The 14,821-nt window shown below is 43.0% G+C and overlaps 1 protein-coding gene across 1 annotated transcript in view; it reads left to right on the forward strand.

Moving 5' to 3' along the window:
- TMEFF1 (transmembrane protein with EGF like and two follistatin like domains 1) overlaps positions 1-14,821 on the forward strand; it is a 213,825-nt gene that overhangs the window by 189,508 nt on the left and 9,496 nt on the right. The window contains exons 6-8 of the mRNA XM_075921539.2: positions 4,822-4,970; positions 5,769-5,834; positions 12,576-12,699. Coding sequence (XP_075777654.1) covers positions 4,822-4,970; positions 5,769-5,834; positions 12,576-12,699 — 339 coding nt within the window. The remainder of the gene's footprint in view (positions 1-4,821; positions 4,971-5,768; positions 5,835-12,575; positions 12,700-14,821) is intronic.

The raw sequence follows: 14,821 nt of genomic DNA on the forward strand, positions 1-14,821 counted from the left end.
TACAATTACGGGGAACACCTCAGCAACAAAAGTGTGGAAGCTTGAAATAACCCTTTGTGGGTACTGGAAAACATGCATTTTCCAAAGAAATTTGCCATATTGAATTCCCAGTCAAAGGAATATCCTCATAACAGAGGGGTTAGACTTCACAAATTTAAGGCCAGAAAATGGCAGTTGTGATCTTCAGCAGCTCTCAGGTCAAACTCTTCAGTTTGCATTATAAAATTGTTAGTGATAATGCACATATGTAATAACACTTTGAAAATATGAAGCTCTGATTCCAACATTAGTTATACTCATAACAGCCCAGTAGTTATTATATCCATTGTAATGATGGTGAAATTAAGGCAGAGAGATTAAACAACTTAAACAAGGTCGTGTTGGTCCCGATCCTCACAGTTATTTAGATACCGAACACCCTTTTAAATCCGTGGGAATTGGACACCTACATACCTTTTAGGTTCTGCATGATAGTCACTAACTTAGGATTCGAACATTGGAGTTTCTGGCTCTCACTCCCAGATTTACTCCTCTGCAAAATATTGTCTCTTTTTCTATACTGGATCACTTTGAAATAAATTGCTTTCTTTAGAACATGACTTATTTGATTTACAGAGAAGGCAGCACTGTTGCTCAGAGTGACTAAGGCTTGTTCTTGAATGAATGGATCATCTGTGGACTCAAGCAAATGGATAAATTTCTGTAGATGATGGGCCTCCAGGTTACTGGATGATCAGTGTCTGTCAAAGTTTAAAAGTTTTAAAAAATTATTTCAAATCAACTCTGAAAAACTTCACTGAGCCAAAGCTCTTACAGAGCTATGTTACAACCAGGTACTTTTAGATAGCATGTTGTAAGCCACATAATCCCAGGACTCACTGATACACCTATGATATTATGGCAGAGCCACTTCAAGACCAGTTAAGGCGTGGTTGTATTTTGCATTTAAGGTAGGATTTCAGTATTTTTAAAAGAATGCATCTGCCCCAAATTTTCAGCATGTAACCTGAGGAAAGCCTAAATTTTTAAGTAAATCCATTACATAGTTTCTGATTTCTACACAGTTAAAAAAATCAAGTTAATAATCTGAGTTGCATGACTCTGAGCGCCCATAGTTTCAAAACTACAAAGTGTAGGAAGTAAAAAAAAATTGTGATAATGTAGGTTATGTAATTATGTTGCTAATTCACAAAGAAATACTTCTATTAAGATTATTTATCCTAATTGGATCCTTATTCACTGCAGTTAACCAGTGGAGATTTTTTTTTAAAGTCTGCTACTTCCATTTCTGACATAGAATGTGGCAAGTTATTTGAGCAGTTTAGGAGAAAAGAAGAAAATTTCCTTTTGACTTATATCTCCAGTAAGGTTCCTCCCAGAATTGGGAGCGAACATGGGTGAATGAAGAATAAGCTAGCCAGGTGGCATCTGAGCTGAAATGAAGATCTTTGGTAAGGCAACAGCTTCTGTGTTAAGGTTACTATTCTTCATGAAGAGTACACTCAGTCAACTGAAGAGCACTGCTCCTATGTCATCTTAAACACAAGTGTATCATAAAGTACCTGGGCCTCATGAAAGCAAAAGATCATTATCAGCTAGTTCAGGAGTGAAGCTCTTGAACTGGCTAAACAGTCTTATGAAGACCAGGATTCGTGAAAAAATAAAAGGTACTCTAATAAATACTCTAATAAATACTAAGATTTTGTGAAAGTGACCAGTTCACTCAGAAGTGAACCCCATTATTCAAGAAAGGATCCATTGCTGTGTTGGAGATTCTCTTGATTAGCTTTTTTTTTCTCATTACTGGGTCCTTGTGCCCAAATGGCTAGCCACTGAATGTGACGGACCTCTGTGTACGGACCTGCAATGGCAAACAGTGTTTGACTTCAGAGAGACCAGGATTTCACTCATGGTTCTTTTGACATTTTTGTGATTCCTGTATGAGTATGTGGAGTTTATCTGGAGTGGCTTCCTCCATTCTTTCCTGAGGATAGCACTCAACAATTGCTCATCTGCCAAGGGTTTGGGTTGTTTTTTTGGGTGGGGGCTGTTTGGTGTTTTGGTGGGAAAACCTCAAGCCTGTTGTCAACTCCTATTATTCAGATGAGAGTACTAGCAGGGCTATGGTATTGTCAGAAAGCTGGTGGCACTTAGCTTTAACAGTGACAAAATTCCAGTTGACCTCAGTAGGTCCAGTATTTCACCCAGAGTTTCTAACTTGATTGACCAGTTGGTGCTAATGAGTCATTTACTCAGGGTAGGTCTACATTTAAACTGCTACAGAAATATAGTTGCAGCATTGCAATAGCACTCCAGTGCAGACACAACCTATGTTGACAGGAGCCATTCTCCCTTCCCTATAGCTAATCCACCTCCCTGAGGCCATGTCTACACTACAGAACAAGTCGAAGCTGCCGCAGTTGATCTTCCGGGGTTCTAATTAGCGGATCTAGTAAAGACACGCTAATTTGAACTGAAATGGCTCTCCTGTCTATGCTGGTAGTCCCGCTCCTATGAGGAGAAAAGGAAGTTGAAGGGAGAGTGTGCTCCCAATGACTTCCCTCAGTGTGGATATCTCCAAAATTTGATTTAAGATACTTTGGGTATGTCTACACTACTTCGAATAGTTAGTTCAAAATAAGTTATTTTGAAATAATTCATCTACACACAAAATACATTTCGAAATAGCGTGTCCACACTGAATGGACGCTGAATCGCATTTAAGGCTGGCCGAAACCAGGTCCGGCAGGGCATCAGGTCAGGAGTTACTTTGTGTGGCTGCAGCCTGAGGCTATCTGAGGCCTGTGCTTAAAGGGACATCCCCTGGACTGCCGGTTCTCAGCTTTCCCTGCTTGCTTGCCTATCTTGATGAGGGACAGCAAAGCATTTTGTCTTTGCATGCTCTGGTTGCCCTCACTCGGGGCACCACATCACTCTGCAGCATAGAGCCGGAGCTGCCCCTGGGCACTCTGGTGCGTCTCGTGGACAGGAGCGGCCTGAGGCCAGCTGCAGTAGCTGGCACCCTAGGTTGGGAGGCGCAATCGGCGCCCCTGCTTGAATGGCCGTCAATGACCGTGACATCATCATCGGATGCCCGGGCCAGCGGCGCCCTAGGCAGCTGTCTAGCTCGCCTAGGCTCATGGACCACCCCTGCTCGTGGACACGTTGTTGCGAGCCTGGCTTCACTTTCTGCAGGCTGCCATCCGGGAGGTCCATCAGGGGGCTGTCAGTATCCAGGAGGCCCTGTGGGAGAACTTCCACCTTGAGGAGCACTAAGAGCCTCTCTGGTCTGCCCCACTGGGGGCTTGTGCCTCATTCCTCCCTCACGTCCTTCCACTTACCCCTCTCTAACCCCCCTTCCTGATGTAAAATAAAATACACGTATTTTCATGAACACAAACTCTCTTTATTTAACAAAACCTGGGGGGGGGGAAATGAAACTCCGGTGAGACTGGGGAAAGGAGGTGGGAGAGGGGAAGAGAGAGGATGGGAGAGGGGAGGGGGAAACCTGGGAGGAGGGAGCTGGAAGGGGGAAGCAAGGGGAAGAAGGGGGAGGGGAAGCTCAGGGCTCAGGATTGCGGGGGTCTCTCTGGACCAACTTGATTTTCATGCGAACCTGCACCTGGGTTCGCATGTGGCCTTTGGTGGCCAGGCTGGCAGCTATCCTGCTATAGACGGCCGCGTTCCTCTGTCTAGTGCAGAGATCATGGACATTGGGGGCATCCCCCCCAAACCTGAATAAGGGTCATGATCTCCACCCTGGACCAGAAAGGCGACCTTCTCCGGGCCCTGGCAGGCTCGTGGGAGCTGGCAGACTGCTCCTGGGGAGCGGTGGAGGTCTGGCTGCCAGTGGCTTGCTGGCTCATGTTTTGGGGCTACTGGGTCAGGAGCAGTGACTGCTGGCTCTAGGCTGGCAGGCTTGGAGCTGGCACAAGCACTGTGGCCAGAGTCAACCCCTTTAAGGGCTCTGGGGAGGGGCGAGAGAGAGGAGTGTTCTTGCTTGAGGCTGCAGTGGCCATAAGGTCACCCTGGGAAGGCTGGAGGCCCCCTATTTCGATTTAAGTGTCTACACAGCACTTATTTCGAAATAGCTATTTCGAATTTGGCGTTAATCCTTGTGGAATGAGGTTTACCAAATTCGAAGTAAGTGCTCCGCTATTTCGAATTAATTTCATAATAGCGGTTTGGCTGTGTCGACACTCATAAAGTTATTTCAAAATAACAGCTGTATTTGTAATAACAAATACCCTTTGACTCCAGCTACGTAATTAACATAGCTGGTGTTGAGTATCTTAATTTGAAATTATACCTTAGTGTAGACCTAGCCTGAGAGACAGTAGCAAGGTCGACAGAAGAATTATTCTGTTAACCTAGCACTGTCTACACTGGTGGTTAGTCTGGCATAGGTCTTCTCATTTAAATAATGCAGAATATGCCAATTATTTTTCTTTGAATTGGCTGCCTAATCATTTCAGATTTTCCATCCCGATAGCTCAGTGAGGCATAGGTTCTGCAGAAAAAACACAATGTGATAATGTATTTAAAGACTTACTGTCACTCCCTGATTTACACTGCCCATCAAAACTTAATATTGTCCTTAAAAATTTGCAAAAATATTCACAAAATGTTGATGGGTGCACAGTAGTTTCTATTCACAACTGTATACATTTTGTTTGAAAATCTGGTAGTGCAGCAAATTCTTTGGTCTCCATGCACAACAGATTTTTCTCCCATGTGTTAGAGCTGGTGCCAGTGTATAAATAGTGTTTGTCAAGACACAACTTTATTTAACTGTGTTTAACTGTATGTTTTTATTAACAGGTGTGTATGTAATATAGACTGCAGTGGGTACAGTTTTAATCCTGTATGTGCTTCTGATGGAAGTTCTTACAACAATCCATGTTTTGTTCGAGAAGCATCGTGTTTGAGGCAAGAACAGATTGACATAAGACACCTTGGACACTGCTCAGGTAGTTCTCATTTTAATTTTTATTAGAACTGTATCTGGTGGCAGTTAGGGCCCAATTATACCCTTTAGTTCTTTTTAATTTTTGTAATTTGCCTGTGTTGTATGTAGATTATGTCTTTATCATTATGATCTAAGTTGAGAAAAAATGTGTGTATTTAAAAAATATATCTGAGCAGTAGTCTAAATGTACATGAAATCAGTCACAGCAGAAACACCTTAAAAAAGCTCCATCCCTTTAAAATACACCCAAGTCCCCTGCTCACAACAGCCTGAATGACTAGATAGGGCTTTCCAGCATGCCTAACTTGGCAACACACTTGGGCCCAGACCCTGCAAATACTTATCTACGTGCTTTTTAGGCACAGGAGTGCTGACATATAAAAATCATGAGCACCAGTGGTTACGAGGTTTAGGGCCTTCCCTCCGTACCTGAGGGTGTCCTGCCACCAGTTCCCTGACATTTACATCTAGATTCAGTAAACTTGAGAGTCTGAACTAATTCAACTGTCCTGCTGAAGGACAAAAGAGAAGCTGTCTGTAAAATACATTGGATCACTCCACAAAAGGCTTTTTAACATAAAACCAAAACCTGGAAGAGCACCCAGAATTGAATGAAAAGCTGGTGCAATCTCTGTAGGTGCTGTTTAACTAACTATATAACAGAAAAAAAAATCAGTGAGACAGCATGACTGTAGCTACATTATTTTCTCAAAAATCAACTTCTTACATTGCAATAATGCATAATGGCCTGGAAATAAACACTTCTAAACAGATGTATTTTTATGTATTTATCTTATAGAAACAGATGACACCAGCTCAGCAGGAAAGAAAGATGATGGAATGCAGTATCGGCCAGATGTGAAAGGTAATGTACTAGTATTTTGCTAATATTTTACATTCTCCCAAGACACTTTTCTCATCTGCTTTGCAACTAGGAAAGAAACAAACAGTGACTTTCCTTCACCACCGTCACCCCATCTCTGATGAGCAGGAGATATGACTATTCTGAGTGTGCCTGGCATGTTTTCATAAGATACTTTAAACTCTTGTCTGTATTTAGCAGGGCATAGGTTTAGCATTCCCCCAGTGCTTTAGTTGGCTGAAGATGGTAGAAATGGGACTTTGGTAAAGTGGCACAGGCCCCACTGCCTCACCTCCCTTGTTCACTTCTGAATAACCACCAGATTCTGTACTTGTTGCACCTGTTGAACTACTGTAGATGAGCCATGTTGTTAAAAAGATTTTTAGCCATGTAAATTAGATGGGCCAGATCTGCTGATGCTGCATGTGTTATTTTGTTTGTTAGGACCTTGTGTATGTTAAATTTGAAATAGTTTAGATGCCACCATGCAGTGACAAGAAGAAAGGGAGAAGAAAAGCTTACAATCTAATTAGAAAGTTACTGAATTCAAGGGAGCATGTGTATTACTGTTTTGCTTGTGTACAGAATGTGCAGCATTGTGTGAGTGAGCGAGTACATGTGGAACATTTATGAGAAGAATTAGCAAGAAATGATGGGCGTAGGAAATTAGAACTGGAAGAGACTACCTTAATTGTCAAATACAGTGCCTTGTGATCACAGGCAACCTTATTTTATAAGCCACTCATACATTTATCAAAATTTATCTTAAGTTTAAAACAATTTGTTCTTGTGCCAATGTTGTCCTTTAATTTCAGTAGCCGTTCACCAGTGTTCCCTGTTAGCTGTGTGCTTGTGTGGCCGCTCAGAAGAGATTCAAATGCCGCCCAGCTGATTAACTGAGCGCTCACAGCTAGGATTTTGTTTCTACTAGTGGTGCACATTCACACATGCCTCAGTGCATGTAGAAAAATTTATTCTGCAAATGGCTGGAAAAAATCCGCACACGTGTAAAAGATTAGAGGGAACATTGCCTTTTACGTGTTCTAGGGTTTATCCCCAAGCGCCAGAGGTATGTGTAGAAAGCAGTTATGCTCCTTCTCAGCCTTCTTTTTGCTAAGCTAAACAAGCTTCCAGCTCCTCTCATAAGACATGCCCTCATTTTCCTTGATCATCAAAACAGCCCTTTTCTGCATCTATTCCAGGTTGAACTCCTTTCTCAAACATGGCTGACTAGAACTGTACACAGCATTCCAGAGAAGGTCTCCCCAGTGACTTGTACAATCGCATAAATACTTCTCTAGCTCTGCTAGAAATATCTCACCTGATACTTCTTAAGATCACATTTCCCTCTTTCACAGCCATGTCAAAATGGTGTTTCATAGTCAGGCTGTGATCAGCTAATTCACCTGGCTTTTTCTCCTTCTGTCACTTACGACTGCTTAGCCTCTCAGTTCATCACAGAAAGTTTTGTTATTTGGCCCTGAGAGCATGATTTTGCACTTTGTACTATTCCATTTCATTCCATTTCAATTACTTTAGTCAAGGTCATCTAATTATTCCTCTAGGATATGCCAGTCCTCCTCTGTTTGGATAATGCCTCCCAACTTCGTGTCATCAGCAAATTTCATTAGTACATGCCTACTACTTCTTGTGCCAAGATCACTAATGAAAATATTGAATATAGGTCCCCAAACAGATCCTTGAGGAATTCCACTAGTAACCTCACTCCAGTATGGTAGTTCACCTTTCAGCACAATCTGTTACCTCTTTTAGCCAGTTCTTGTCCAGCTTTGAGTTCTTATACTGTACCCCATCTCCCTCAGTTTAGCTAATAATTTCCTAGGTGGCACTCTAGCAAATCCTTAGGGAAGTACAGAGAGATTATATGTACCATTAGACTAGTTAGATTTTCTCAGGCTCCTTGCAAAAGCCTATGTTTCTGTGGAGATGGTGATACCTTCAGAAAACTGGCCTGTGCCGAGGTACATGCCACTTGTGGGCTAGCTACTTTGCAGGCTTTGGGGAAGAAGCTGTGTGCTGAGGAGGAGGGTTGGTCAGAGTCTGCTGAGGGAAAGAGCCAAGCCAAGAGGCCTGCCTGCCCTGAGTTCAGCTGACCCCACCTCATCTCTTCTGGGAACAACTTCATAATCTCCACCCCCACACTCTTGCTATTAGCTGCTTCCCGGCACTGCCAGGCCCAGCCCCATCATAGGCTGAAGTTCAGAATGATTCTGCTGACAAGAGAGATGGCTACTGAGAGGTTCTGGTAATTCTGGAGTGGGGCTGAGTGAACAGCTGCTGTGGTAGTCAGGAGAGGGACAGAAAGGGGGAGGAGAAACCACTCTATTGCAGGAAAGGAGGTGGAGGAGGGGTCTGTGAAAGAATATGGGTAGGCCACCTTGGATGGGCTGGGAAAGGTTGAGGTGCTCAAGAGGAACCTTTGTATTCCAAGAGCCTCCATACAACTTACTAGGGGTCAATATAAAGGTCCTTGGAGTCTTAACCCTGTAGCTGCCCCCAGGAGCTGATGTTAGACAAAGGGAGACTTTTATAACTTTGAATTTATTCATATGTTCTCTTCTGTCTTTGTTTTCAGGCTCTTCTCTCTGGTTTCACACCTTTGTTCTCAGAAGCTCCAGCATTTTGTCTTTTGTGCCTGTAGGTCTCTCTCTTTTTAATCCAGAGCTCTAAATATTTTTCAACCACCTCTTCTGCCTATCCTAACGTCTTAACAAGTGCTCTCTGCATCTGCTGTATTCTCTTTCTGACCCATGTCTCTCTTTTTCTCCATTTTCATTCCCTGGTTTTGTCTATCTTGCCTGCTCCTTTGCTTTTTTTCCTCTTCCCTCTACCTTCTCTTTTGTCCTTTTGGTCTCTCTTCCTCTTTTGTTCCTATTCATCTCTCTCTCGCCTCCAGATTCTTTATTATCAGATTTTGTCCTTTTTGGCCCTCTCTTCTTTTCATTATCTCTTGTTCACTGTAGTCCTTTAGTTTTCTTTTGTAAACCTGTCTTGCTTTTCTTCAGAGCTCTGTTAGTGTCTAAACCATTGAACAGTGGACTCCAGTCATGACTTTGTCACTCACTGTTCGGTTTTTGACAACGATGCATGCTCCTAGTCCATCTTGATGCCTTCAGATGCTCCTTTGGGGTTTATGTACTTAATAGCCTGCTCAGATCACTCTCGTTGTGATTATTTTTAGTTAACCTGGCACAGTTTGCAGCAATGAGCATTGGAATCACCAACATTGTAAAGGGGATGCTTTCACAGAGATTTTTCTCTAGAAAGCTCAATAGCTGAACTGCTCACATCACCACTAGGTCTGGATTAACTCTTCTTCTGAGGGCCTGGGACTAATAGATTTAGTGGAGCCTCCTAGGCTCTGGGGTAGAGCTAGAAATTAGGGGTTCAGTGTGTGGGAGGGAGCTACCATAGAGTGGGGAGGCAAGGTTCTGGGTGGGAGGTTGGATTCGGGAATGGGCTGAGGGTGGGGGGGATGAGGTCTGGGCATGAGGTAGGATGCAAGAGAGGGAAGGGAGCCTGCGTGGGAGGTAGGATGCAGGAGCAGGGTGGGAGTGCAGGAGGGGGGCAGAAGGATTGAGATGCCTACCTGGCAAAGCTCCTAGGGGGAACAGGTGGCTCTGTGTGGCCCTGTGTTTGCAGGCACCTTCACCCCCACTGCTCCCATTGTCCATGATTTCCTGCCAATTGACAAGGTGTGGGTGGAGCCTGCAAGGCTATTGGCAATGCACACGGCTCCAGCTGGGGGGAGGAGGAGGAGGCAGAGGGAATGACAATACCACTTCCCCCCTCACCCTCTGCCAGGTAAAGCCTCAGCATTCAGGGACTTTAGCGGTTGTAGTCTTCATTAGCCCGGGATCCTGGGCTGTAGATCCTAAAGCCCTGTAAATAATCCGGTCCTGACTACCGGTATTTTTTTCTTTTCATGCTCCTATTTTCTGCCTTTCATTATTACCAATCCGGATTGATGCCTTATTGTGTTAGACGTGTAAAAAGACACATTCCGTTCTGGCACTGAAGAAGTTACAGCCTGAAGAGTTAGTATATGCCGACTTCCTTTGAAATCCTTGGATAAGAAATGCTATAAATATCAATGTTATTAAGATAATACTTACATTTATAAGCTAGGCTGGCAGGTGGTACAGTTTTCTTGAGTAATAATAATGCAGTTCCTTATTATTTGTATAGCACTATATGTGTGAAGTAGCAATTTTCAGGCATCCAAGAAGGCAGGGACCCTGCCTACAGGAGTTTGCATTCTGTAGGGAAGTGCATTTTGCATAACATAGTAATTTTGTTCACCATCTTTGTTTATTTGTCAATTATTTTGTATATTGAACTAATTTAAGTAACTGTGTTCCTTCTAGAAAGAAGAGAATGCTTATTATACATTTCCTTTGATTTTCAGGTCCCTGTATGTTTCTTATATTAATGTTAAACTTTTTTCTCTTTCTAAATGTGCAAATAAGCTTTCTATTCATTTTTTGAGGCATGATATAGTCAGCAAGCTTCCTGTTCTCTCCATCTCTGATTTCAGGTGTATGTTTATCCTGGAGCACACTAAAAAAGGAAAACAGTTATACGAACACCAGTTGCCTTGTCCAGTCACTTTCTTTCTTCCTTTTACTATTATTTCAGATATCTGTGCTTCTATGAGAGCTGTCTCCCTCGGAGTCCAGTTTCTCATTTGCTTCACTGCAACTAAGTTATAATTGTTTGTGACATTGTAATCTGTTACCATGGAAATGACCATGATGCCACAGATTCAGCTTTATGTCCAGAAATGAGCCTGAAACAAAACCTCATTTCCTAAGATCCCTGAACTTTAGAGACAATGAGAGCCAGAGACAAACTTCTCTGCTCAGACCCACTTCACTGCACAGGGACAAAGAGGGAGAGACAATGATCTGCGTATAGTATATGGTTTTAATAATAACAAATTTGTGGAAATATTGTGGAAACACAAAAGAGTATTTTGAGGTTCCTTCAATATTTGGAACATTTCCTCACTATCATCATCTTTCTCTGGGACAGCATTTTTCAAACTTGGGTTGCAGGGCCACTAGGATAAGCCAGCCACTGATGGGCCTGCGCCACTTTGTTTATTCAGTGTGTCTGTAACCACTGAGCCTTGCAGCTCCCGTTGGCTATGGGTCGCCATTTCCAGCCAAGGGGAGCTGCAGAGCCCATGGCTACAGACATGTTAAGTGAACAAAGTGTCACAGGCCCGCTTGCCACTTACCCAGGTGGTCCCACAATTCAAATTTGAAAAACGCTGCTCTAGGACACCTATCGTGGTTCCTTCAACAGCAGTGACTGAGCAAGTCACATTAGGGCTTTATCAAGCTTTATTTTGCCTCTTACTCCCACAGCTGCTGTTACACATTTTTAAAAACTCTTTAGCTGTCTTTCTGAGCTGCCAGAAGGAAAGGATGGATGACACAGCTTTCCCCAAACTAAGTGCTCTGCCTGGCTGGCTACCAGCTGTTTTCCTAGACCCCAGGACAGAACTTCAGCCCCTCCTTTACAACATGTTGATTCTTTGTCCAGAAGGTTCTCCAACTTAAGGAGCCCACAATAACAGCAGTTTTAGTGATCATTAAGGGGGTAATTTTTCAGCCTTGGACAGAGGTGAAAGTAAGCAGGCGCGTAGCTTCAACAAGAGCTGGCTGAGCTGTGGCAAAAGCCAGCAGGGTGCTATTTAAAGAGATGGCAGGGACCTGGGTTATGATAGGACAATACCTGTAAGAAATTTAAGTTCCTATCAGCCTTGGTGTTGAGTGTGCTGCTAAATTACATAAGCAGTGCTATAACAAGGGCGGGACAAGTGGGGCACTCGCCCCAGGTGCATCTTAGGTTAAACACTGGAATAAATTGCCTGGGGAGGTTGTGGAATTTCCATCACTGGAGATATTTAACAGTAGGTTAGATAAATGTCTATCAGGGATGGTCTACAGACAGTACAGGGACCTGCCATGAGGGCAGGAGACTGGACTCGATGACCTTATGAGGTCTCTTCCGGTCCTAGTATTCTATGATTCTATAATCAGGGGTGCAAAGACACAAAAAGTAAAAAAAAAAGCTGCAAGAGTGTGATGCATGCTAACCTAAGTCCCAGGTTGCACGAGCCTGTCTCAAGGCCTGACACGAAATGAAACAGGCATGCTGAAAGGCTTTTAAAGTCTCTCAGGTTATCAGGACTGTCAGTTCTCTCCATTGAGCATGAACTATCCCAAATAAGAGATTCCAGTGATATAACTGATGAGTTTGCCATGCTAAAGGCACGTAAAGTAACTTTAGAATAAGTATTAGAATTATTTTGTCATTTATATATATGTTCCTTTATTTATATTATTGTTTGTTACGAATCACATTTTATTTATTGACTTCTTTTAAATTATTTATGTAAAATATGTTTTTAAATATATGTTTATTATATTACTATACTAATTAATTTTGTTGATTTTTCTTGAAGTAAAGATAAATAAAAATTTGTAAACTTGAGATATTTTTTAATTTGAAGGAGAGATGGCACGTAATTCATATTTTGTCCTGGGTGCAAAAATACTTAGTTACAGCATGGTACCCAGGCTTCTGTGAAACTTAAGCTCTAAGCCCGTGCTTTCTTAATTCTTAGTCCTGTCACCACAGAAGATTTTGGAAGGATGCTATATTTGTGTTTGTTTTGTATATTTACTAAATCTATTTGTGTATGTTTTCAAGATGCCAGTGATCAAAGAGAAGACATTTATATTGGAAATCACATACCTTGTTCAGAAAGCTTCAATGGTTACTGTATACATGGAAAATGCGAATTCATTTATTCCACTCAGAAGGCTTCCTGCCGGTAAGTCAGAATGAATAAGCAGCTTCATAAAACCAGGGTCCTGTGTCTAGGCATTTGATAGAGGGGAAAATACTGCAGAATGTCTAGGGAGGTAGTTCACTGGGTGGTGGCGCCTAAGGCGGAAGCCAGGGATAGTTAAGTGTCGGGGCAGCTGTAGATAAGTGGATATTTGGGATTTGGGATGGAAAAGTCTCTGACCAAATTTTCCCTTTCTTTATTCCATCCCATTACCCTCATTTGAGACAAACATGCCCATGCTTCTCCTGATATCATCCTTAAGCTATGTCTTCTCTAAATAGAAGTTTGACGCTGCCACGATGGATATTCTGGAGTTCGATTTAGTGAGTCTAGTTATGACTTACTAAATTGAACTCAGAGGGCCTCTCTGTCAGTAGCCGGTACGCCTGCTTCTGTGAGGAGTAAGGGAAGCCGACGAGAGCATTCGCTCCCATTGACCTTCCGCTGTGGGATGGCAGAGAAACTCGAATCAAGGAATGTCGACTCCAGCTATGTTAATGTAGCTGAAGTTGCATGTCTTGATTCAATTGTTCCTTTTTAGTGTAGACCTGGTCTAACCTAATGATTCTCAAACAATGGCCCCTGAACTGCCAGCCGTCTACAGTGTTGGTGAATTGAAGGAAACTGGCTGGTCATATGATCCCACTAAAAACACCTACAAATACAATTCTTTCCTTTTGTTACTTTTTTTGTGTAAGCAGTTGCTGTCATTTGCCACAAAGATATTATATTATCATAAATTGGAGTGAGAGGAATTGAGGGTCAGGGGCACTTTGGTGGCTGTCAGGACAGAACCCCATGCAGTGAGCAAGACTACAGTATCTCCTCAAAGAGGCTGGACTTTTGGGGGGGGGGGCAAAGGCCTTTTCTTCTGCGAGCCTACAGTTCTGTACTGAAAACTATTGGGCCTTGTTAGCAGAACATGATTTTAACAATTACTCCAGGCTGGCCAACTTTAAGGACATGTTTCTCCCCGAGAATGGACCCAATTTCAGACCTGCATGGAAGAAGGCATGTTAGTAGCAAAATATTTCCTTCAAGTGGCAGTGGACACAGCGAACACTGGATCCAGAGGCTTGGCCCTGGGTGTAGTGATGAGTCTTAGGTTCACTCCTTGGGGCTCTTCAGGAAGATTCAGAACACCGTGTAGGACCTGCCTTTTCACAGGCTGAATGTCAACAAGAAATCAAATGAGTCTCTACACTTGTTGAGAGACTCAAGGTCAACCCTATACTCCCTAGGAATTTGCACGCCGGCCCCAAGAAAGAAACACTTGAAGCAGGTCTATTAAGACAAGGCTGCCCCCACAACAGACTTTTTGACATCAATGTCTAGCCAGGCCCCATGTAAACAACAGAGAGCTCAGAAGCCTCATTTTTTAGCCCGCTCTACTACCACACACTTCTCTACCCCCCTTACCTTTGGGGGATGCCTCTTGCTTTTCAACCACAATTGGAACTCTTATCACAACAGACAGGTGGGTTTTAGAAATTATCCATCAAGTGTTATCTACAGGGTTTCCCTCCTCACTGCCTCGCATGCTGGTCTCCTTTCAGGAACCACTCTCATGAGGTGATGATTCTTCTACAGGAGATAGACTCCCTCCTCCTACAAGAGCAAATAGAACAAATGCTGACTCGGTATGAAGGGAGAGGGTTTGATACTCCTTATTTCTTAGGCTCCCCCCCAAAATATGGAGGGTGAAGACCCATTCTGGACTTTAAACAACATCATTAATCAAAAGTAAAGAATCAGGATGGTTACACTAGCATCAATAGCCCTCTCTCTACAGGAAGGGATGCGGTTCATTGCTTTAAACGTGGACATTCATCCAAGAGAAAATTTGTTTGGTTTCCAGGAACATTTCTGGTTCAGAGCCCTTCCCCTTGGAGTAGCAGCAGCATCCAGAGTATTCACAGAGGCCAAATTAGATATCAGGGTTACACAGTTTCCCCATATCTCTATGATTGGTTCGAGTATATTAGTTCAGCAAATATGTCAGGTGAGCAACTATGTTCCTGCTGCATCTCCTATCAGCACTCAGTGTCTGCATAAACAAAGAAAAGTCAATGTTAACACTCACACAGAGTGACACTGGCATAAG

The sequence above is a fragment of the Pelodiscus sinensis genome, chromosome 2 (assembly GCF_052426305.1).
Source record: "Pelodiscus sinensis isolate ZL-2025 chromosome 2, ASM5242630v1, whole genome shotgun sequence".
In the NCBI taxonomy this organism is placed as follows: Eukaryota; Metazoa; Chordata; order Testudines; family Trionychidae; genus Pelodiscus; species Pelodiscus sinensis.